Genomic DNA, 22,423 nt, shown 5'->3' with positions numbered 1-22,423 from the left:
ACTTGGAACCAGGAGGTCGCCGGTTCGATTCAATCTCCCGTCGCGGCAGTTGAAACAACGGTGCACGTTTCTCAAATCGCCCTCGCCAACCCATTCCGCCCAGAAGCACGAGTGGGTTCACCACACTTGTGGTAAAGTGTGGGTACGTCCACCTCTTCCTCCTAAAACTACACGGCAATGGATTTATCTGGTTCCTGACTTTCAGAGACCCATAATCGATTCTCAAAACTGTGTCCGGTTACCGATTGGCAACCCTCATCGCTACACCGCCCGGGTTTCACCGCAGGCCGCTCCGGCGGACAAGCAAGTTCACGAGCTGCTGCTGGCGCTGGCGTCGGCGCACGGCTCCAAGGCGGCGCTGGCGCTGCTTTCGGCGTGCGAGGGGGGTGCCGCTCGTGGTAGCGCTGGTGGTGCTGGCGCCACCGACACCATCGAGGTGGCCACGCGCGCCGTCCTCGCGGCGTTGCTGCACCACACGCGGCCGCTGCAGCAGCAGCTCGCACCGTACGGTGAGAGCAGCGGCAGGAGAGGCGTTGACGCGCGCACACACACGCGGGCACACGCGCGCGTGGGAACGCGCACACGTAGGCACGCATGCACGCACACACACGCGCACACACGCGCACATACGCGCGCACGGCCGGTCGGCCACATTTTTAGTGGGGTGGTGGATGAGGGGCGACCGATGATGGGGTAGTGTTGGAGGGAGGTGGGAAGTCCATTTGTGTGTGGAGCTGTCCCCTATGCCAGTGAACTAGGAACGGCAGCTTTCTATTGGGCAGGGCCGGAATGATTCGCTTCATTGTGGCATTCAGTGGGAATGGTTTGAATCGGACAATGAGAACCAGCGGCCCCATATTTCGGTTTTGTTTGATTCTGTTCTATATGTATCCGAATGGATTCGAAATGCAAATAAATTATCAAATTATTAAAAATATCCACTTTTGTATTTTATAAACTAATTTATGGAATCAATTTTTTCTCATTTCACCACATTATTAAAACACATTTTTATGGTGGGTCAAGGGGAAGGCTTGGGGCGTTAGGGGAGGAGCAGGCCCAAAATATCAAGCTTTTTATGTTGGGCACAATATTTCTATAGCTGCCCGCAACGAGGCCACGGCTCGGTGACTCGGGCCCGAATCGCGTTTCTCCAAGTTGGCCGTTCACGAGGCGCTTCGCCTCCCTGTGGTTGCAGCAGCGGGTGAGGTGGCGCCGGCGGTGGTTACCGAGGACCTGCGCTGGATTTACGCTCAAGCCCGCACCGTCCGGAGCTGGCTGGTAAGGAGAGGAGGGTGCAGGAAGGAATAACAGAGGGGGGGGAGAGAGGGGAGATGGTGGGGGAGTGCAGGAGGAGGGAGGGTTCGGAGGGAGGGACGGTGGGAGGGTCGCCTGGAGTTCAACCCAAGGGGTGAACATAGTGCAGGATCCCAGCATGCACTGCGTGTGGTGATGTAACTGTCGTCCCGGCTCCCAGCATGCATCGCACGTCATGACCAAGCCATTAAGCATATGTAACGATTTCCCCCCTTTGCAAGGCAAACATATATTACAGTTTTGTGCTGACGATTTTATTTAAAGTATTTAACTCCTTTTTTTTTGCTGCTGGCAAAAAAATGGCAAGCAACGTTTCAATCAGTTTCGGGGGTTGGTTGGGAGACCGTTAGGATAAAATCATGCGATTGGCGAAGAGTCATGGATTGTTCCAGAAAGGATGGTGAAGAGAATAAAAGGAGGGATAGTAGGGGGTTCGGAGTGGCGCCTGAACGGAGCGATTCCCTGATGTGTGATGCGTGGTGTTGCGGAAAACTTAACAAAGACGGAAGTTCAAGACTGATTTTGCCACACTGCCCTTTCCTGCCCACAAAATATTATGGCCGAGTAAAAGTCCACTTCACGACGCCACCAATGACAACCCACATCTTTAACGTGTCAGCAATGTATGCATGATGTATGCATGATGTATGCATGTTGTTCACCGTTGCATGGACGGCGGTGTCAGCTGGCACAGAGGCAGGATAGCATTGTGGAGCTTGTGGAGGAGAGTGGCGTGGAGGAGGGTGGCGAGAAGGAGGGTGGCGAGAAGGAGGATGCCAAGAAGGAGGGTGGCGAGAAGGAGGGTGGCGAGAAGGAGGGTGGCGAGAAGGAGGGTGGCGAGAAGGAGGATGCCAAGGAGGAGGATGGCGAGGAGAAGGGTGGACAGAAGTTGGACTCCTTGGGTGAGTGGCGGTCGTCAGAATGTGGAACAAATCCGACTGCTTCAAAGTTTTCTCACTCGTGTGGGCTCTGCCTTTTTCTGTGTCGCAGAAAAAAACTACGCATAATTTTTCGATTTAAAGCTTTCGTGACCGCAGGGGTTCATCTTCTTGGTTCTTTCGGTAAAGTCACGTAGAAGGAAAATAATAAAATAATAAAAATAAAACATAATAAAATAATTCTCACGACGTTTCGGCCACAACGCAAGCAGCCGTCCTCAGGTGGAGAACAGGTCTGTCAAGTAGACAGAGTCAGACAGACCTGTTCTCCACCTGAGGACGGCTGCTTGCGTTGTGGCCGAAACGTCGTGAGAATTATTTTATTATGTTTTATTTTTATTATTTTCCTTCTACGTGACTTTACCGAAAGAACCAAGAAGATAAACTACGCATAATTTACAATGTGCAATTAATGACAAGAACTTGTTGAAAAGTGAATGGGTTAATTATTATTGTTTAATTTCTTATTTTTTGCTAACACTTTCGCAGCCGAAATATCCATCCGCAAATGCCTCTTCCTGCTGAAACTGCCGCCCGTGAACTTCGACCCCAGCTGCGATTTTATTTCGGGCGTCCGTAATGCCGCCGAAGACTCGTGCGAGGACTCAGCCTCGGGCAGTGCAGGTGAGCGAGGGGCGTTGTGGGTAAGGGACGGCACTTTGGGTAGCAGGGATGAGTTTATGATTTTCGGGTGACATTTGTTTTAGATTTTTTAAGAAGAATTTTCATTCTTTTTTGCTTTTACAGATAATTTCCACGATGTACCAATCTAAAATGTCTCCGCGTTTTAACCATGGTGAAGTCACCGAATCCACATGGGGGTGCTTGTTCCCTTTCCCATTTTCATTAGTAGCTGAAAACCCCCACACACACACACAACGTGCAACGTTGGCCGGTGTTAGCCAAACATCCACGTGCTGAAAATTACCTGCACATCACTCAGTTGGGATCACAAGCAATAGCACCGGCAGCATCGCTCTACTTCTGGCAAAACGTGGCAGGACCCTTCTCTTAAAAGACCCGGAGGTTCTCCTGGGTAAACAAGCGTTATAATAATGATGATGTTTGCTCTTGTAATAAGACGTATGCAATTACAATAAAACAAGAAACACGCTCTGTTCTGGCCACCGTGACCGCATGGGCCTTGGCGGGACCGTGCCGGCCGCGCCGTCGTAGCCAGGCCACCGCCGCTGCCGGGGTTTCACCGGCCGGCACAGGCGGCCCCCCAACCTCACACGGCGTCGCCCCTCTCCCCAAACTTCACCAGGCGCTGCCCACGTCCGCCCTGCCGTCCGCGAGGAGAGCCTCTACCCCTGGGTTGGTGACATCCTGGCCTTCGTCAAGGACAAGAAGGCGACCCCGGACGGGTGAGGGCAGCGGTGGGCACAGCAGGGAGAGTGTGGCCGAGGGGCGGTAGGTAGGCGGGCAAGAGGGTGGTCACAAACGTGATGCCTCTTGTAAGTCATCTCGGTGAATCCATAACCTCCTACCAGCGGACCCTTCCACACTTCACGTCACCACCACTTAGTGAATAGGTGGCTGTTGGTGTCGCTGTGTGCATGCGCGAGTGAGGGTGTGCTTGTGTGTGAGCGAGTGTCATTGGTGCTCTCTAACAGCACTTGCCCCAACAGTCTGTTAAGGCTACACGGGGGGATTTTTCTCTTTGTGTTGTCAGTGAGCGTCAGCTGCTGCAGGACGAATAGGTTCCAGACATTGACATTTCACCACCGTGCTGTGCGCGCGCGCGTGCGTGTGTGCGTGTGTGCGTGCGTGCAGTGTGCTGCAGGCGGTGACACAGCAGGCAGCCTTGGCGCAGAAACGCGCGGCGTCCCTGGCGCGCGTCAATGGCAGCCTGCGCTCGGCTCTCTACGATCTCGAGATGGTGGCCCCGGCGCTCGCCTACCTGCAGGGCCTGCTTGCTCATCAGCTCGCGCTGCCGCGGTACAAGCCCGGCTCCTTTGAGCCGTTTGGCTGCCCCCCCTCGGAATCCGTCCCACGGTTTATGTCTCACCTCCCTCCCTTCCCTCCCCTTCTCGCAAGGAGTTAAACGTCAGTGGCACCGACTGCCGCAGTGACGTCCCTGGCCAGGACGCCGGGAACCTCACAGCTCACTATTTGTTTCCCACCTTTGTTTACCCCCCACCCCCCCCCCAATTCCTCCTGAACTTTCTTAATCTTCCCTTAACTTTGTGCCCCCCTCATAAATTGGTGACCCCTTCTCAGACAAACCGTTTGTGGTAGCGGTAGAGTTGTGGTTGGGTTTATGGTTGTATGTTGTGGATGTCTTGATGGCTGTGGCTAAGTTGTGGTAGCGGTGGGGTTGTATTGCCGTGATGATGGTTTGTGTGTCGTGGCGTAGGTACCCACTTGAGGGGGTGAGGACGTGTGGGCCGGAGCTGGCGGCCGCCATGCAGGAGCGGTACCGCGAGCTGCTCGGCACCCTCACGCAAACGCTGCGACTGCCATCGCTGCACGCCGACAGGTCAGCCACCGTGGCCGTCACACGCCCGCCCACCGATTCGGCCGCCCCACGCGCGTCTCTGCGGTGACCCCGGCCGCGTCTCTGCGGTGACGCTTGGATGTCTGCTCCCTGCAGCTCGCGCGTGGCGCTGGCTACGGCCGCCCTGCACCTGCTGTGCCTCGACTGGGAGCCCAGCGAGGCCTCGCTGCTCATGGAGGCCGAACTCCCCGAGATCCTCGTCGGCATCGCCCTCGGGACCACCGCTACCGTCCTCTCGCTGCCATGGTAACGTGGGGCCGTGGGGGGTGACCTGGGGAAACGCCAAGGGATCGCGAGTGTCACGGCCGCTCTGTAAACCTTGGGACTCGTTGAAGCACCACGTGAACCTGCGCCTAACGCTCGCTCACAACCACCCCACCGCCCCTCACCTAGCGAGTCGGCAGACGCAGCGGAGGAGCTGGCTGCCTGGGAGAAGGAGCAGCGCTGGCTCCAGGAGTTCTCGTCCGACAGCGCCGATTGGCTCCGCCAACTCCACGATGCCAAGCCGGACAAGTGCAAGAAGGTGAGGGGGGGGGGGAGAAGCTCGGCCCAGCCGTTAGGGGTTGGGGGTAGAGCCAGGGGGGGGAACCAAGGGATATGGATAGGGGTAGGGTTAGTGTTGGGGTACAGCTAGGGTTATGGGTAGAGCTAGGGGGTAGGGTTAGTGTCGGGGTACAGTTAGGGTTATGGGTAGAGCTCGAGGTGTTCAGGTTGTGTGGTAAGGATTAGGGGTAGATCTATACACGTGTATAAGAGTGCTTGTGTGTGCGTGTGTGTGTGTGCGCGCGTGTGTGTGTGCGTGCGTGCTGCGAGCAGGCGTTTCTGGTGAAGTACGGGGAGCGGCTGCACCGCGAGACCCTCTGCAGCGCGTGCCGTTCCCTGCCGCTGCACGGCTGCTTCCGCTGCCTGCAGTGCACCGACTGCACCCTGTGCATCGACTGCTTCGTCGGTGAGCCGCAACTCGGCTGTTGTAAACCCGTGGGAGAAAATATTAAGTAAAAAAATGTCGGCTTAAAAATGTCACGTGACATACGCTGTAACGCAGTGGCAGAGTGCGCCGTGGAACAGAGGTCACTTTTGCTGGACAAATGGCTAAATTGCAAAGCTGCCAGCTACAAACGGCACTGTCAAATAATTTGTCACAGATAAAGAATGTAATACGTTCCTTGCATTGAGCAAAGAGACGATGATGATGATGATGGGAGGAGGGAATTCAAAAGTGGAGCAGTGTGAGGAACGAAGCACGAAAATAAGTGTTGTGACCTGCAGTGTGGTGAGTGAGTGAGTAGGTGACTGAGTGGGTGGGTAAATGAGTGGCTCCATAAGTATTGTGGCCTGCAGTGTGGTGGTTGAACACCGTGTAGATGAGCTGAAGCGATCGATGTGGTGGGCCCGAGTCTTCACACTTCAACAAGAGTTCTCTCAGAGGTAGCTCTGTGATATCCGGTTCTGCGGGCCGTCCTCTCAAACGAAGGGTCGGCAGCGCTCTGCGCGAGCTGCCAATGGAATCTTCATCTCGTGATGTGACGCCAATTGCGCAATTGAGATGCGAATCAGGAAAGATTAAAACAGTGAGAGAAAATAATCTGATTCATTCGAAACGAAATGTATCCCTACAAGTTGAGCAACTTATACTGTTTTCCAAAACGGAATTATCTCTCTCGCCGTGTGTGTGCATGTACCCACGTTTAACAGTGATGCTGCGCGCGTACAGACACGCACACTTGTGCGTGGTGGCATTGCGCGTGTACACATACACGTGTACACATACACGTGTGTGCACGTACCCACACTTGGCGGTGGCGCCGTGCATGTCCTCACGCAGGCGGGGTGAAGCCCAGCGGCCACGACTCGTCGCACGAGCTGCTGCGCCTGGAGGCGGCGTGCGCGTCGTGCAGGGGCCTCCTGCTGCGCAGCCGCGTCTCCTGCTTCTCCTGCCCCGGCCTCTTGCTCTGCCTGGGCTGCCAGACCCACAGCAAGTTCCCTCCTGGGTAACGGCAGTAGCGGACCTCGTGACCCATCCCCCCCCCACTCCGCGGTGTAAGATGCGTGTGCGAATGGTCTCAGCCAGGCCTCCAAATAAAAACTGACTCGGGGGGGAGGGTGGAGGGAAAGAAAAAAACCCACCACGTTAACTCTGGTAGATGAGATGGAGTCGAGATGGATTGCGTGTCGACCGCGTCTAAACGTTAAACCGCTGTGGCAGCATCCTGTACGTTTGTGGGAAATGATTCAAGACAGACAGAGCGTAACTGCTCGCCCCCCTTGCCCCCGCAGGCACACGGCGCAGCACGCGGTGGACACGGAGCACTCCGCGGTGTTCCTTACGAGCGACGAGTCGGGCTGGCCCTACCTGCAGACGCTCGCCTGGCATGCGCTCTCCGTGCTCGCGCTCAGGGGCACTCCCAGCGGCTTCGCCTCCCGGCTCCCCGCGCCCTCCGCCCGCTGTGCTCAGCTCCTCATCCAGCGCTTGCGCAGCACGGGCGAGGAGGAGGAGGAGCACGGGGACGAGGCGGCGGCACTCGTGCGCCAGAGCCGGCAGCAGAGGATTCTGGGACTGCTGGCAGCCATGTTGCCACCACCCACGGAGGTAACGGTTGACCGGCGGTGACGCCGCAGGCCCGTGTGAGACTGCGCCGATTTTTGCAGTGCCGATGTCCTGCTGGTGTCGGTGTCAGAGAAATCTGTGTTCCCCCATGGCTAATCTGTTCCTTCCCTGGAAGATTCGCATTCCTAAGTAGGTGTCCGCAGTTGCGCTTTACAGCTGTCCGATGTGTTTTCGGGTTGTACTGTGTTGTAAATAAATAGCTATAACCACGCTTCTTTTCCCACATCACAACTTAAAGTGAGCCGAGAGTATTTGCAGAAGTTAATTTAAACCAATTCTTTCTTGCGTGTAACTGACAGCCACGGGCGCTAGGAGTGTTAAAAACTGTCAGCAGCCGTATTCCAGGCTTACGTCGCATGAACTGCAGTTAAAGGATTTAAGTAATCTTTATTCATACTGTAAGTACAGCAAAGTGCAAAACCAATACAATAAAATGTAGAATGGAAAGTTTGGGCTTACTGCTATCGCGATAACTGTCATAATAAATTGGGGTATCGTATCGTAAATAATGATATTATGGCATCGCGACTACAATTAAGACTGCCCCCCCCCCCGCCCACCCAACACTTCCTCTCCTGACTCCCAGCCGCTCCCCGAGGCGCTGTCTCCGCTGGTGCCGCTGCTGCTCGACGCGGTGTCCCCCAGGAGCGGCTGGCGCTCGGGGCCCGGGCTTCCCCACATGGCGCTGGCGCTGCTGGGACGCACGCTGCCCTTCGTGGCGCCGGCGCAGGCCGACTCTGCCACGGCGGTGAGGGCGGCGGCGGCAGCGACGACGACGGCGCAGTCGGCCGCGCCGTCGCCGCCGGACGGATGGGCGGCCCTCGCTCACCTCATCGGCCTGGGGGCCACCGTCACCAACGGGTGGGTGGGTTGGGCGCCGGCGGCTACGGGAGCGATAATCGTCGTGGGCACGTTCGGTATTCGCGTCATTTTTGTGGCGCAAGGCCATCTCTAGCGACGGTGCCGTGTGTCACGGACGCAGTCTGCTGTAGTTTCGCAGTAAGGGGGGGTGATATGTTGCTATGCGTTTACAAATTGAGTTTTTTTTTGGTACATTTTCAAGTTTTGTAAAATTTGGTCCGTGATGGCGGCACACGATGGGCCTACTCTTTCATAACGACGTCACAGGGTCTTGATCTCCTCTGTGAAGCAAATGACTGCGTATATATTAATAATAATGACGTAACGTGTCAGATTTTGCAGACAAGTCAACTCAGAAGCACGGAGCCACGCTCAGGGCGGCCATCAGCCTGACCAAACAGATAGAGGCCTTTAGATGTTTCTTGAAAGTCTGAGTGCATTTGATGTTGTGGATGTGCAAAGGGATAGAGTTCCACACGGAGGGGGCGATGGCAGAGAACCGACATGACCTTGGTGTCCGAAGCAGATTTTGATTGGCACTGCTGCGTAGGGGTTCTACACACCGTCGAATTCACTCTGGTGGCCTGCCGAATTTGACCCGTGAACCGCTGGCCCATGTCGCTGCCATGCTCCACATTGGTCATTGCAGGATGATGAAGGGAGGGGGAGAGATCCAGCACCAGCTCCGATGACAATCGCCCCTGGTGTTGGCCGTGGTGGGGAATCGAGCTCAGTTCGCTCACAATCGGCCAAAAACCCAGAGTGTGCACCAGGATCGAAGGCGTACCGGTCCGGCGCTCTGACTTCTTGAGCCACCTGGCAGGCGGCTCTATAAATGCCTCACGCTTCTGCCATACTCTGGGCAGCTTCCACAGTGGTGTAACGGTCAGTAGAGCACCAGACTTATAAAACCAGAGGTCGCCAGGGCAATTCCATCTCCCGGCGCGACAGTTGAAACAACGGTGCAAGTTCCTTAAAGTCCGTCGCGACGCCTCTGTCCACCCAGCAGTGGGTTCGCCGCAGGGAGTCGCTTGTGCCCGTCGCGTGTGGTGGGGTAAGGCGTGGGTACTCCCACTTCTTCCTGGACGCCTGGGAAGGGCCAGCACCAGAGCTCTCTCCTCGTGCAAAACGTTCCACTGGCAGATTCAAACGAAATGTCGAATCTCATGGAGACATTTGGTTCAGAGAATTGTTCTTTATCTGGTGTGATCTAAAAAACAAAAACGCTTGTACACAAGGCAATTTAATTTTAAAATATTGGGTGGCAGGAGAGTCTTACGATGCAAACTTGGCCCAGATGGCTAAGTGGCATAGCCCAAAAATCTGTTATGAAGCAATTGCCAACCGCAGCGGTATCTTTACCTCCCCGACTCCACCTGTGCGTGGTTGATGCCCGCAGGACTGGCCGGCTGGACTGGGCTAGCGCCATCACTGCTATTCTACACGCGCTCGCAGCGCAGCCCCGCTGGAGCCCAGCGCTCTGCTCGTTCTGCAGCGACCGTCTCTCGTGTCTGCCCAGCGACCTCTCCTGGGACAACATCAGCTACCTGCTCTTAACGGCCATCCCGAGCGAGGTGACGTCACGGGGCTAGGCAGGTGACGTCACGGGGCTAGGCAGGTGACGTCACGGGGCTAGGGAGGGCTAGGGAGGTAAAGTCAGGGAGGCAACTTCATGGGGCTGGCGAGGTGACGTTACTTACACGTGAACAACCAATTGTGAGCAGTTGAGGCAGACGTGCGATCTGCCCCGACCCCTTGACCCCATTTACTGACCCTGTCTCCCCGCGTGCTCACCTTGTGACCTCACGTGCTCACCTTGTGAACACACCTGCCGACAACCTTAACGCCGTGATCCTTTATCCCGGACCCGGTGACCCTGCTCGCTGACCTCTCGACCCCACCCCCACGTGCGCTGTGACCCCATGACCCCGTGACCCAGCTGCGCGTGCTGGGTTTGGGCGTGCGAGCCCAGCGGGAGGACGCGAGCGGCCATCGGCATGACGTCGTCGCGGTCAGGCGTTTCACGGAGAAGCGGGAGAGCGTCGTAGTGGATTGTCGCACGCGCCTCTTCTGCAAGGGTGAGAGAAAGCGAGTGCACGCCGCCGCTACCACCCACGCGGCTCATTCTCACTTCCCGGATCTCGTCCTGAATGTGCTTTGTGCAGTTGCGATCAAAACGTCGCTTTTCAAATCGATCAAGTTCGGTGGGCGAGCTGAAAAGATGACAATTGGCGCATCGTTAAAACGATTGCACGCAAAAGTGACTCGTTTAATTTGCTTTGGCCGTGTCGGGTGGTGGGAGCGGTCTCAGTGGTCAGATCATCACGTGGCCTGACCCAAAAGTTAATTATGAATCGTGATATTTTACGTGTTAAATTAATATCACATACTAAAGCCTATGGTCAGACACAGGTAGATGATACAATGCAGTGTGGTGGGGGTGAGTTTTGGATAAATAAAATTGTATTTCGTATTTTTAAGGATAATTTTGAATCCTTGTATTTTGGGATCATTTGCAAGATGTAACATTTTTACTCGTCTTCGTACTCACAAAAGAGGGTTGTCAGTGGGTTAGGGATAGGGAATCAGTTTGGGATTTGGTTTGGGGTAAAGGTTGGGGTTTGGGTTAAGGATAGGGTTAGAGTTATGATAAGAGTTGGTCAGTGATAGGGTTGGGGTTAGTGAATTGGATATGGATAATCTTCAGGGGATATGCATATGGATAGGGTTAGAGTTATGGATAGGGTCAGGGATGATACAGTTATGGTTTTGGATAGGGATGTGGAGAGGCTTGGCGACAGGGTTATGAAGAGTTAGGGTTTGGGTTCTGTTTGTCTTCTTAGAGATAAGCAACTGATCTTTGGGGGTTGGGGTTCAGGATGGGGTTCGGGTTTCGGTTAGGGCCGGGAATAGAGATACAGATCGGCTTGGATACTGGACTTGGGGATAATGGTGAGCGGTCGGCGAGGATTTGCTCGCGGCTTCTCACCGTGTTTCTCGCCGACCCCGTTGTCTTCTTGCCGCCACCGGCGCCGTCAGTGGACGACGACTCGCTGAAGCTGGCGCCGCAGGGACGGGCCCCGCTGGACGTGGTGATGGCGGCGCCGGGCGTCAGCGAGCACACCGAGCGGCTCCTCCTCTTCACCGGCATCGCCGGCCTCCTGCTGCAGCGGGCCGGCAAGCCGCCCTCTCTGCCGCAAAGGATTGTGGGAGCGACGGAGGGGGTGGCGCTGAGCTACAACGAGTCCCTGGTGCTGGCCCTGAGCCTCAAGGCAATCCTGCACCTGCTGCAGGTCAGGTAGCCACGAGGCACCAGCAGGGTTCACATGAAGAGGCGGTGATGGCGCAGCCCGACAATTCCCTGCTCGTGCCACCTGCTGACAGAAAGGCATCCGCTGGAAGGAGCTCTGGAGGGTATTTGGAGTACTCTTGCTAAGCTGACATCACAAGCTGTGGTGTAACCAAATTGTACTGCCGGGTATATGGAGGAGAAGGCGATTTAAGAAACTTGCTCCATTGCTTCAGCTGTTGCGTCGGGATGATGGAACTGAACCGGCGACCACTGGAGATGGGCGATGGGGGAGGGTATTGGGAGAGATGGGCGATGGGGGAGGGCAGAGGGGGATGTGGGGTGGGTGGTTTGAGATGGTCAACCCACGGCACCTGAGTGTGTCCCGTGACCTGCCAGCGAGCCTTCAACACTTCGCGTGGCCTCAAAGTGCACCTAGCCTGGCACAAGCTTCATGATGATGTCACCGCCACTTGGTGGCGCATGGTGGCCGTTGTTGTTGATGGTTGATGGGGAGGGCGGCGGGCAATGGGTAGAGGGGTGATGGAGGATATGGGGACCGAAGAACATAACTGCTGTACTGCACACACACACACTCGTGTCCTGTACACCACCACACACATACCCTACACACACACACACACACGTGTCCTGTACACCACCACACACATACCCTACACACACACACACGTCCTGTACACCACCACACACATACCCTACACACACACACACGTGTCCTGTACACCACACACACACACCCTACACACACACACACGTCCTGTACACCACCACACACACACCCTACACACACACACACACATGTCCTGTACACCACCGCACACACGTGTCTTGTACACCACCACACACACACACACACACCCTACACACACACACACGTACCCTACACACACCAGTATACACATCTATATACACACCAGTATACACATCTATACACACATCACATGTATTCTGTGGTGCCCATGCCGACTCAGAGCTCACAGGACGGTGAGGCGCAGGGCGAGGCACTGGCCGCCATCTTCCGATCCAGCCTCCTGCCGCAGCTGGGGCCGCTGGCGCTGAGGGGCACGGGGTTGAGCTCGGCCTGGCTCCTGCCCGAGCTCCAGGTGAGGCCACCCGGCGAGGGTGGTGAGCGTGGAGAGCGCGGCGAGGGTGGCGAGCGCGGTGAGGGTGGTGAGCGTGGCGAGCGCGGTGAGGGTGGTGAGCGTGGCGAGCGTGGTGAGCGTGGTGAGCGTGGCGAGGGTGGTGAGCGTGGCGAGCGCGGTGAGGGTGGTGAGCGTGGTGAGGGTGGTGAGCGTGGCGAGCGCGGTGAGCGTGGTGAGTGTGGTGAGCGTGGCGAGGGTGGTGAGCGTGGTGAGGGTGATGAGCGTGGTGAGGGTGGTGAGCGTGGCGAGCACGGTGAGCGTGGCGAGGCTGGTGAGCGTGGTGAGCGTGGCGAGGGCGGTGAGCGTGGCGAGGGTGGTGAGCGTGGCGAGGGTGGTGAGCGTGGCGAGGGTAGTGAGCGTGGTGAGCGTGGCGAGCGCGGTGAGCGTGGCGAGGGCGGTGAGCGTGGCGAGGGTGGTGAGCGTGGCGAGCGTGGTGAGCGTGGCGAGGGTGGCGAGCGTGGCGAGGGTGGCGAGCGTGGCGAGGGTGGCGAGCGTGGCGAGCGTGGCGAGCGTGGCGAGCGTGGCGAGCGTGGCGAGCGTGGCGAGCGTGGCGAGCGTGGCGAGGGTGGCGAGCGTGGCGAGCGTGGCGAGGGTGGCGAGCGTGGCGAGCGTGGCGAGGGTGGCGAGCGTGGCGAGGGTGGCGAGCGTGGCGAGGGTGGTGAGCGCGGTGAGGGTGGCGCGAGGCCGGTATACGGGTGGTCAGCATGGCGGAGAGAGTGATTGGCGTGGTGAGGCTCGCAAGGGTGATACGGTTGGTGGGAGGGGTGGTGAGCCTGGTAAGGGTGGCGAGGATGCTGGTGGTTAGAAAGACGAGGGTGGTGGTGGTGGTGGTGAGGCTGTTGTTGATTATTGCGGCTTGGCAGCTGGTGCTGGTAGTGCTGGCTTTGCTGGTACTGATGCTGTTGTTACTGACGCTGCTGCTGGTGGCGCGTCGTTAATGGGGAGTGTCCCTCTCGCTGTTCTCTACCCCAGATGCTATCCCTGATGCAGTACCTCGGAGAAGGAGACCCCAGTGAAGGGGGGGACCCCGGTGTAGGGGACCCCGGTGTAGGGGACCCCGGTGTAGGGGATCGCGGTGTAAGGGACCCCGGTGTAAGGGACCCCGGTGTAAGGGACCCCGGTGTAAGGGACCCCGGTGTAAGGGACCCCGGTGTAAGGGACCCCGGTGTAGGGGACCCCGGGAATTCTCCAGTGACCCCCTCGGCCCAGCCTGCGGAGGAGCAGGATCCCAAGGGGAGACCACAGGGAGATGGGGTGGAGGAGGAGGAAGACGATGAGGAGGTGGACAGTGCTGGTGCGAGTCCTGAAGACCCCCTGGAGAACCTGCCGGAGCCCACCAAAGTCTTACTCAAGGTGTGTGAGGACGCTTGGAGCACGCACGGTGCCTTCAGCGCATTCGGCGTCGCTAGCCTGTGACGATGGTCTTAGCCATCATCGGTTATCATCATGAATCATCATCATCCTTGGCATCATTATTGATCTCATCACAGTCATCTGTGCGCCTGTGCCTTCATATTTGGCAGCATCATTATAGTCATCTTCAACCTGTGTCTGTCATCATATGCGTTATCTTCGTCATAATTGTCATCAACATCAAAGTCATCATTGTCTTCATCTTTCTCAACATTATTGTCTTTGCCATCGTCATTTTGGTCGTCATTGTCGTCGCCATCGTCGTCGGCATGACAACCAGCCGCTTGTTGTGCAAGCTCTGACATTGGGAATGGTGAGGAAGCATGCGGTTCTCTCCCCCCCCTCCCCCGCCTGCAGCTGTGCCGGGATTCTCTGGGCGCCGAGCCGCATGACCTGCGAGCGCTGTGGGAGCGCCACTCCGGCCCGCTCCACTCGTTCGCACTCGAGCTGCACAAACAGTGAGCTCATCCTCCTCCACTCAAACTCCCTCCCCTGCCCCGCCTGCCCCGCCTGCCCCGCCTGCCCCGCCTGCCTCCCTGTCACCACGCCGTAGTGTAGCGGTTAACACATTGTGCTATGAACCCGTCGACCAGAGTTCAATTTCCGCTCATGGCCAACACCAGTGATGATGATCTGTACCAGTCCTAAGTCGTCTCAGCCTCATAACGAGTATCTGGTGCAGTGTGTAAACATCGCCAAGGCATGGTGCTAGTCACCACCTCCCCACGTGCTGTCGGCCTTCATAGGCGCTCGCTGAACGGCACTTGCACCAACAGTCTGTTCAAGGCTACACGGGGGATCTTTGCCTTTGTCGCCACGCGGTTCAGGTTGGGGGGCTCATCGCTGACGGGGGGGGAGGAGGAGGGCATGGCGCGGGCGGCTCCTGTCGATGCCTCGGCCCCCCAGGTGCCCTGGGAAACCCACTTGGACCGCGGCGCCGTGGTGCTGCCCGCCAAGGTGAGCCCCGCCGGGGGTTGGGGGGGGGTCCCTGACGGCAGTGAGCCGCTGTGGCCGTGCAGCAATGCTGCCAATCGGTGCACATTACCCATTGTGACACGTGGGGAGGCCTTCTTCTAGACGGTGACCCGCATTGTTGCTTGGGTCGCCACGAGCCGGGGGCGGTACAGCAAATTGCGGGCTGATCTCCATCTGTCGCTTCTCTCACGGGATCGAGCGTTGCCCGCTTGCACGCGTGGGTTTTCTCTGGTTTACTCCCACATGTATACACGCTCGTCATTCATTTCCTGAAATCATCTTAATATAGAGAGGGCGGCGGAGCTTGGGCAATTGTTGGTCGCGCCGGCTCACCGCCTGGCTGCTGCCTTCCAGCTCGGCATCTGTGGTTCCACAGCGATTTTGCAATTGACGACGCTGTAAAAAAAAAAACATTACACTCAACGTTGTTGTTGATGACGACGATGATGATCGTGACAATAACCGATGATAACACTGATGGTGGTGGCGATGTCGACAATGACACCGATGATGATGGTTTTGATGCAACTTAACCAAGATTCCGATGCTGTCGACGATGACGCTGCTGACGATGCCGAGCGATGAGAGGATTATCCGAGCAGCTAATCCTGTGTGTGCGGTGTAGCCGGTGCCGGGGGTATGCCGCCGGGTGGTGCCCTACAACGCCGTGGCGGCCGTGCCGGTCGCGGTGTGCAGTGAGGAGCCGGTGCTCACCGCGACGGCGGGCAAGATCGTCCGCCAGCGCAGCGCCCAGCTCCTGCAGCAGTGAGTGCCACGTGTCGACATCACTCCACTCTACCCATCTCGCTACTCTCCTGTACTCTGCACAATCCTCCACTCTCCACCAGCCTGTACTCGTGCAGCTCCTGCAGCAGAGAGTGTCGCACCAATATCTACATCACCCTCCGCTACTCTCTGTACCCTGATCTCCACTCTACCCAAGTGTTCCAGATCCTGCACAAGTAAGCGGAGGGGGCACCCAGATCTGAATCGCCCTACATCACTCTACTCTAGACCACTCTAATCTACATTACTCTACTATCCACCTTCTCCTCTACTCTACTGTCCACTTGCCTACTCTACCATGCCCTGCAGCAGTGAGTGGAGGAGGGAAATCCCAGGTCGACATAAACTGTACTCCTTCCTTTATTATTCACTCCACCACTATTCACTCCTCATCTCTCCTCCCCCACCTGTGTAATCTGTACAACTCTACTCTCTCCTACAGCACTCTTCTACTTTACTCTCCTCTACTCTCTACTCCTCTCCTCTGCCGTTGTTTATCCCATTGTTTATCCCATTGTTATTGTTGATCCCATTGTCGTCGTTGTTGTTGTTGTTGACCTGGCCTCCCTGTGTCCCCACACACTCAGGGCCCTGCAACCACGCAAGGGGGCGACTTCGGGCTCCACCGCGGGGTCCTCCCGCTCGCAGATCACCCACGCCTTCGCCACCCTGTGCGCACGTCACATGATCTCGCACCTGCTGTGCCACTGGTCGGCCTTCGGGGTCCGAGCCGTTCACGAAGCGCTGGGATTGGCCGAGCCGAGTCACATGGCCTACCTGCTCGATATACTCCTGAAGCAAGATGGCCCGGAGAAGCTTCAGAAGGTGAGGCGGTTGTTGCGATGACGTCGCCCGGCGTCGTGGGCCCCCTGTTAAAAATGTCTTGTCAGCTTATAACCTGAAGGTGGTCCAGGGGTCGGAGCACGGAGCCGGCGCCACGGAGACCCTGGGTTCGAATCCGGGTTTTGGTCCGATAAATCCGCCGCTGAAACTTGGCGGTGACCACCGGCCCAGCGGTAGCGCGTTCGCCGCTTGCTTTCGGAGGTTCACGGTTTCAAATCCGGCAGGCCGCCCTGGTTATTAGTGCGGTGCGCGTTAATCGTACTGACACTACGCCGCGTCTGCTTCGAAGTGGACGGTAAAGATGGCAAGGGTAGCCCATTGTGTGCTGGCGTCAGGGTCCGAATTGGCCAAATTCGACAATTACACTGCAAATTACTCAATTTGGATCATACCCACAGCAGTAATCTTTGCCCCCTACTGGGAGAGTAGTACCCCAAGTCACTTGCATACGAGACTCATCCGCGTCTCTTGAGTTCTGAACCGTTAAACAAAATAAACTCGTAATCAACGTTTTTGGGTTAGATCGCGTTATTTATAAATGTGTCGTAACCCTCCACCAGCCGACACGGCCAATCAGCAACAAAAGTGTCACGTTGACAAAAGACAAATAGTTTAGCCCACGGGTGTGTTTTTTAGCCCACGGGTGTGTTTAAGCGTGAAACCACAACATTTACTAATTTTTTTAGCTAAAAAAGTCTTAGCCCAGTCACCAATAGCTTAGACAGCCTTACATAGACACAGAGATTCGCATAGAGATCCATTTACTCACATAATGATCCGTAAGTGGTGATGACGGTTGTGGTCGTGGTGATGATGACGACGACGACGGCGGCGGCGATGATGGTGGTTGCGGTTCGTGCTGCTGTTGATGGGAGATGGTGATGTTGTCACTGATGCCAATGGCTGGCGACGACGATGATGATGACGATGGTGGGGGTCTAGATACTGGAGGAGGTGGTGCCACACTGCGACCCTCCCCTGCTGGAGGCCCTGGCGCTTACTGCCGCTCGCTTCCTGGCGGAGCCCGTGGTGGTGCAGCGCATGCGGGAATCGCCGCACCCCTACCCAAGCGAGTACAAGCGTGAGGTGCGTCACCCGCTCGCCCGCTCGGCCTCTCATCCACCACCCGCTCACACGCCCACTTGTTCACTCTGTTGACCCACTCGCTCACTCACCCGCTCGCCCAGCCACACATTCACCTGCTCACCGACCCTGCCACCGAATGTCCACCTGTGGAACCATTCGAACCATTCGACGTGGTCGCTGATCGACTGGTGGACCAATTTGTGCTGCTGGAGAGATGCAGGCAGTGGCCGGATTGGGGAGATTTAAGAAACTTGCTCCGTAGTTTGAACTGCCGTGCCGGGAGATTGAACCGGCGGCCTGTAATCCAGCACTGTGGAGGCAGCGGGAGTTGGTGGATCACCACAGATTTGTGAAACTCTCTCCGCTACCCATGGGCGTCGGTCACCAACTGGCTTGCCAGGGTACGATCGCAGCCCAGCAAGCGGATTAATTTCCACCTGTATTCCATCTGTGTTACACCCCCCCCCCCTTTGCACACGTGGGTTTTCTGCAGGTACTGCGGCTTTCTGCCACATGCGTAAACAACCCAATCATCACAATGTTGGGACCGCAGAGCTTGGGAAATTGTTGGCGCCGCTTCCAGCTTGTCCGATTCAGAGGCGCCGCGAAACCCATCGCTCTCTCCAACAGTGACCGAAAACTGCGCGCGAGACAAATCCTAAATAAAAAATGTAACAGAAGCTGCTGCTGCTGCTATTGCTGCTGCTGCGGCTGTTCCCTCCTCTCGCAGGAGAGTCTCTACTTCCCGGGGGCGGCGTTCCTGTCAGTGTGCCTGCACCCGTGCTGCAGCACTGGCTCCACCAACGACCAGCTCATCGTCTCCACCGTGCCAACCCACGACCTTCACCGCCACGAACGCTGCGGCCCCGCAGACTACTGGGAGCCCTTCAGCATCGCCGGTGAGGCCCGTGCGAGTGTGGGGTGGGCGCTGCCGAGTGAGTGGGGAGGGCGGTGCCAGTGTGGGGTGGGCGGTGCTAGTGGGTGGAGTGGGCGGTGCCGTTGTGGGTTGACGGTGGCGGTGGCAGTAGGTGTGTGTGTGTATATTGAACTTCTTTCGCACCATACGTAGCCACCCATGCTAATCGGAGGTGCGGGGGAAGGACAACAAACTAAAGACAAAATCACTTTTGAAGAAATGAGTTTTCAATCTCGCTTTAAAGTAAGGGTGTGTTGAGTAGCTCATTAGGGGGGGTGAGGCCGAGTGGGGTGCCACAGTGGGGTCTGTGGGGTCCATCAGGTGGGGTGGGGGGAGTCAGTGTGGGGGGGTGGGGCACACACTGATGGGTGTCCACCTCTGCTCCATCAGATGTGCCAATAATGGGGGTGTGTGTGTGAGCGAGGATTGGTGGTGCAGTGGTTAGCGCATAACACCTGGCCAACAGAGTTCCGATTCCCGCTCAGGGTTTAACATAACCGGTAATTACCCGAGCTGGTCATGGGCCTTCCCCGGGTCGACTCGGACTTCCGCGAGTCGTCGGGGCGGCGTGTCATCGTCGGGGCGGCGTATCATCGTCGGTGCGGCGTATCATCGTCGGTGCGGTGTGTCAACATCGGAATTGGAGAGGCGAGGGGCGGCCGGGCGTGGTGCCGGCCACACCCCACCCGCTCGTGCGCCCTGCCAGCATTAACAGCACGTGCCCCCCCCCCCCCCGTCAACACGTGCAAGTTCACAAGGGTGGGATCCTGACCCTCGTGCTCCCCCTACAGGGGACATGCTGTGCTACAAGTTCACAGGCAGCCGGCAGCAGGACTGGGGCTATCAGTTCACGGTGGTGGCCAAGTCCTACGGACTTTTCTACGCAGGTACTGCTGCCACGCCGTGCCTTGAGACCGCCGTCCATTTCGGCAATGTTTACGGCGAGCAAGTGCGTGTGTGCGGCTCGCGGATGGCGGTGTCAGGTTTTGTTGAACCGGTCGAGAAGTTTAGAGACGCAGGTGATGATGAGTCTCATTTTGCAAGAAGTGACCCCGGGTCACCACAGTGGCAAAAGCATTTGTGTAAAGACAATAAAGTAAATCGAAATGAGTGCTAAAAACAATCGCGTGTGTTACAGAAGACATTTACAGGCATGCAGGAATATAAATCTGTAACAAATGGAATACATTTCGTGCGACAAAAAACCTGGCTTGGTAAAATTACTTGTATTAACCGTTCATAGTAAAATTAGGTTCCAGAAACATCACAATCGATGCAGGGTGAAATTATTCCATTAATAGGACCCCAAATGTAAAAGTTAGAGCTATTTCAAATTAACCCTGTCAGCCTTCTGCATTCCTCATTCCCACCTCTGTGGCATCGCTATCGATTATTTAACGTCTTCCAAACTTCTTCCGCCATTACAATCCAAGTGTTTTTAATACGTTGCGCAGAACATCTCGTGGAGCCACTTACCCAGCTAGTTTCGGAGGCAAGGGCCCACAGCCACTAACAACAGAGTTATCGTTGGGGTGGAGAGTAGCCCAGCCAGCAGCCAGCCAGGCAACTCGAGGCATCGATTGTTTTTAATCGTAGTACGGCATGGGGTGCCGCGTGTCCCACGTGCGCCGGTGCATCGATGTCTGTCGCGCCGCTGCAGGCTTCGCCATCCTGCGAGCGGTGGCGCCGCTGGTGCCCCGAGTGGCCGGCGAGCTGTGGGCCTGGGTGGCGGCCGCGGCGTGCGGCCACACGGGCGAGCAGCGGCTGCAGGCCGTGCACCTCCTGCAGGGGCTGCTGGAGATGCTGCAGCACGAGCGAGGGTAAGAGGCCCACAGGGGCCCGGATAGACCTACAGCAACGGCAGCAGCAGAACCAATATCGCCACCACCACCACGACCACGACCGTCGGTGTGTCTAGAATCGTCACGACCGCCACCACCATTTCCATCACAATGACCGACATTGCTGCTGTCATAACGACCATCAACACCTCCACCGTCAGTGTGTCTCGTCATCAATACTAACATCACTTTCACCTACGTAACAACCATCATCAACCACAGCAGCAGAACCCACAATCCTACTACCTACATCACTACCACTCCACCGTCAGTGTGTCTATCGTCATCACAACCAACATCACTACCACCTCCATGACCACTACCACCGCGACTACCACCATCAACTACAGCAGCACCGTCAGGGTGCCTAGCATCAACCGCCATGACCACTGCCGTAACGACCACCGCCACCACGACCACGATCCCAGACCGGGACAATTCCTCTCATCACTGGGAGGGAGGGCGGATCGCTGGCAGGGCCAACCGCTCCACTCACGCCCGCGTCCGCTCCCCGTGCCACCCAGGACCTGCCACCTGCTGCACCTGCGCCCGCTCTGGAGCTTGCTGTTGGAGCTGGAGGAGCGCGGCACGGGGGACGGCGCCGGCTGGGAGCACCGGGAGCAGGAGGGGAGCGTGCCGCTGAGGCGCAGGCTGCTCCCCCAGCTGCAGAGGGCGCTCACCGATCTGTTCTACATGGCCGAGAGATGCGCCCTGGTACCGCTGCCCGTCACGTGACCCCCCCCCACCCCGACCCGCCGCCCCACATCGCACGCATAATGCTCTCGGCCTCGTCTAGACCACCAACTCAAAAGAGCCGAACGTGTGTGCCTTTATTATTGTTTAAAGAGCACCAACACTAAAATAAATAGGAAATATGGCCGTCGCAAATCATTGGGACAGCTGTGAACTGGAGATTTCCTCTTTCGGGGACCCGTCACTGTTTCACAGGCTGAGAGCGTTGAACATGCAATGCGGTGCTCACAAGGCGCACACACGCAAAGCGTACGGATGGGAGTCTCGCGCCTGCCTGCCGCTTGGGAGCGGCAAGCAGCGGCGGCAGCAGCAGCAGCACACCGTTGTGTGTTTATTAAAACTGTTTCCAGCCTGCTCGTTGGATTGTCCCGTTTTTAATGGGGTTTGTGATATTTTACCAAAAACGAAAACGACTTTTCACCTTCATTCAATAGTGTTGCCTTTTATAATGAAGGCGAAGAGCCGTTTCAGTGTTTTTTGGGGCCTCGTCAGTGAAACGGAGGACACTGTATTTGCTTCTGGCAGGAGCAAGGCGTCGAGGAGGAGTACCTGCGCATCATCTGCGCGGAGGATTCTGCCAAACCCGGCGACGTCGCGACCACGACCTCCGCCACAACCGCCGTGGCATCATCGTGAAGAGGCATCGTGCTGCGTGCACCCCCCCCCCCCCCCCGTCTCACAGGCCCCCCCCCCCCCCCCCCCGGCAGCCAGTACTCACCTGTGAGTCACCTGCACTCCTTTCATTTCTACTCAGCGGACCTCGGCTATGCTTACATGCACTCGCCTGTGTAATGATTAGTGCTCGCCAGTGACTTGTTGTTCTTGCATCCACATGCCTGTTAACTTACCTGCACGGTCATAATCTCACGAGCTCTTACTGGCAATCGCCTCCACTCACCTGTAACCTGCCTACACTCGCGTGAACTCACCTTGACTCACCTTGACTCACATGCCAGCAGTTACCATCCCTCACTCCTCTCTACTCACCTGCACTTGCCAGTACAAAGCTGCACCTTGGCTTCTCTGAGATATAACCATATACCTCATCTGTCCCCTCACCACTGAGCACAACCTTCATCAAAGTTAACAAGCACCGATCCATAACCTTAAACCCTGATTCCTAACCATATTCAT

General features: G+C 56.8%; 1 protein-coding gene across 1 annotated transcript in view; it reads left to right on the top strand.

The window, feature by feature from the left end:
* The window catches only part of ZZEF1 (zinc finger ZZ-type and EF-hand domain containing 1), a 47,735-nt gene extending 25,776 nt beyond the window's left edge, over positions 1-21,959 (top strand). The window contains exons 27-54 of the mRNA XM_061574780.1: positions 287-509; positions 1,199-1,281; positions 2,003-2,219; positions 2,745-2,879; positions 3,523-3,622; positions 4,032-4,196; positions 4,615-4,737; positions 4,852-5,001; positions 5,149-5,278; positions 5,572-5,704; positions 6,581-6,746; positions 7,033-7,345; positions 7,950-8,224; positions 9,624-9,798; positions 10,164-10,302; positions 11,264-11,517; positions 12,506-12,637; positions 13,649-14,029; positions 14,447-14,547; positions 14,917-15,046; positions 15,690-15,829; positions 16,438-16,675; positions 17,636-17,779; positions 18,510-18,678; positions 19,487-19,582; positions 20,356-20,515; positions 21,061-21,250; positions 21,815-21,959. Of these exons, the coding sequence (XP_061430764.1) occupies positions 287-509; positions 1,199-1,281; positions 2,003-2,219; positions 2,745-2,879; positions 3,523-3,622; positions 4,032-4,196; positions 4,615-4,737; positions 4,852-5,001; positions 5,149-5,278; positions 5,572-5,704; positions 6,581-6,746; positions 7,033-7,345; positions 7,950-8,224; positions 9,624-9,798; positions 10,164-10,302; positions 11,264-11,517; positions 12,506-12,637; positions 13,649-14,029; positions 14,447-14,547; positions 14,917-15,046; positions 15,690-15,829; positions 16,438-16,675; positions 17,636-17,779; positions 18,510-18,678; positions 19,487-19,582; positions 20,356-20,515; positions 21,061-21,250; positions 21,815-21,925 (4,773 nt within the window). The 3' untranslated portion in view covers positions 21,926-21,959. The remainder of the gene's footprint in view (positions 1-286; positions 510-1,198; positions 1,282-2,002; positions 2,220-2,744; positions 2,880-3,522; positions 3,623-4,031; positions 4,197-4,614; positions 4,738-4,851; positions 5,002-5,148; positions 5,279-5,571; positions 5,705-6,580; positions 6,747-7,032; positions 7,346-7,949; positions 8,225-9,623; positions 9,799-10,163; positions 10,303-11,263; positions 11,518-12,505; positions 12,638-13,648; positions 14,030-14,446; positions 14,548-14,916; positions 15,047-15,689; positions 15,830-16,437; positions 16,676-17,635; positions 17,780-18,509; positions 18,679-19,486; positions 19,583-20,355; positions 20,516-21,060; positions 21,251-21,814) is intronic.
* The last annotated feature ends 464 nt before the right edge of the window (positions 21,960-22,423 follow it).

Source organism: Lethenteron reissneri, chromosome 56 (genome assembly GCF_015708825.2).
Source record: "Lethenteron reissneri isolate LAM-NWPU_2019-01 chromosome 56, ASM1570882v1, whole genome shotgun sequence".
Classification (NCBI taxonomy): Eukaryota; Metazoa; Chordata; class Hyperoartia; order Petromyzontiformes; family Petromyzontidae; genus Lethenteron; species Lethenteron reissneri.
Note: the sequence above shows the minus strand (reverse complement) of the source record. Positions and strands in the feature narration are given on the sequence as shown.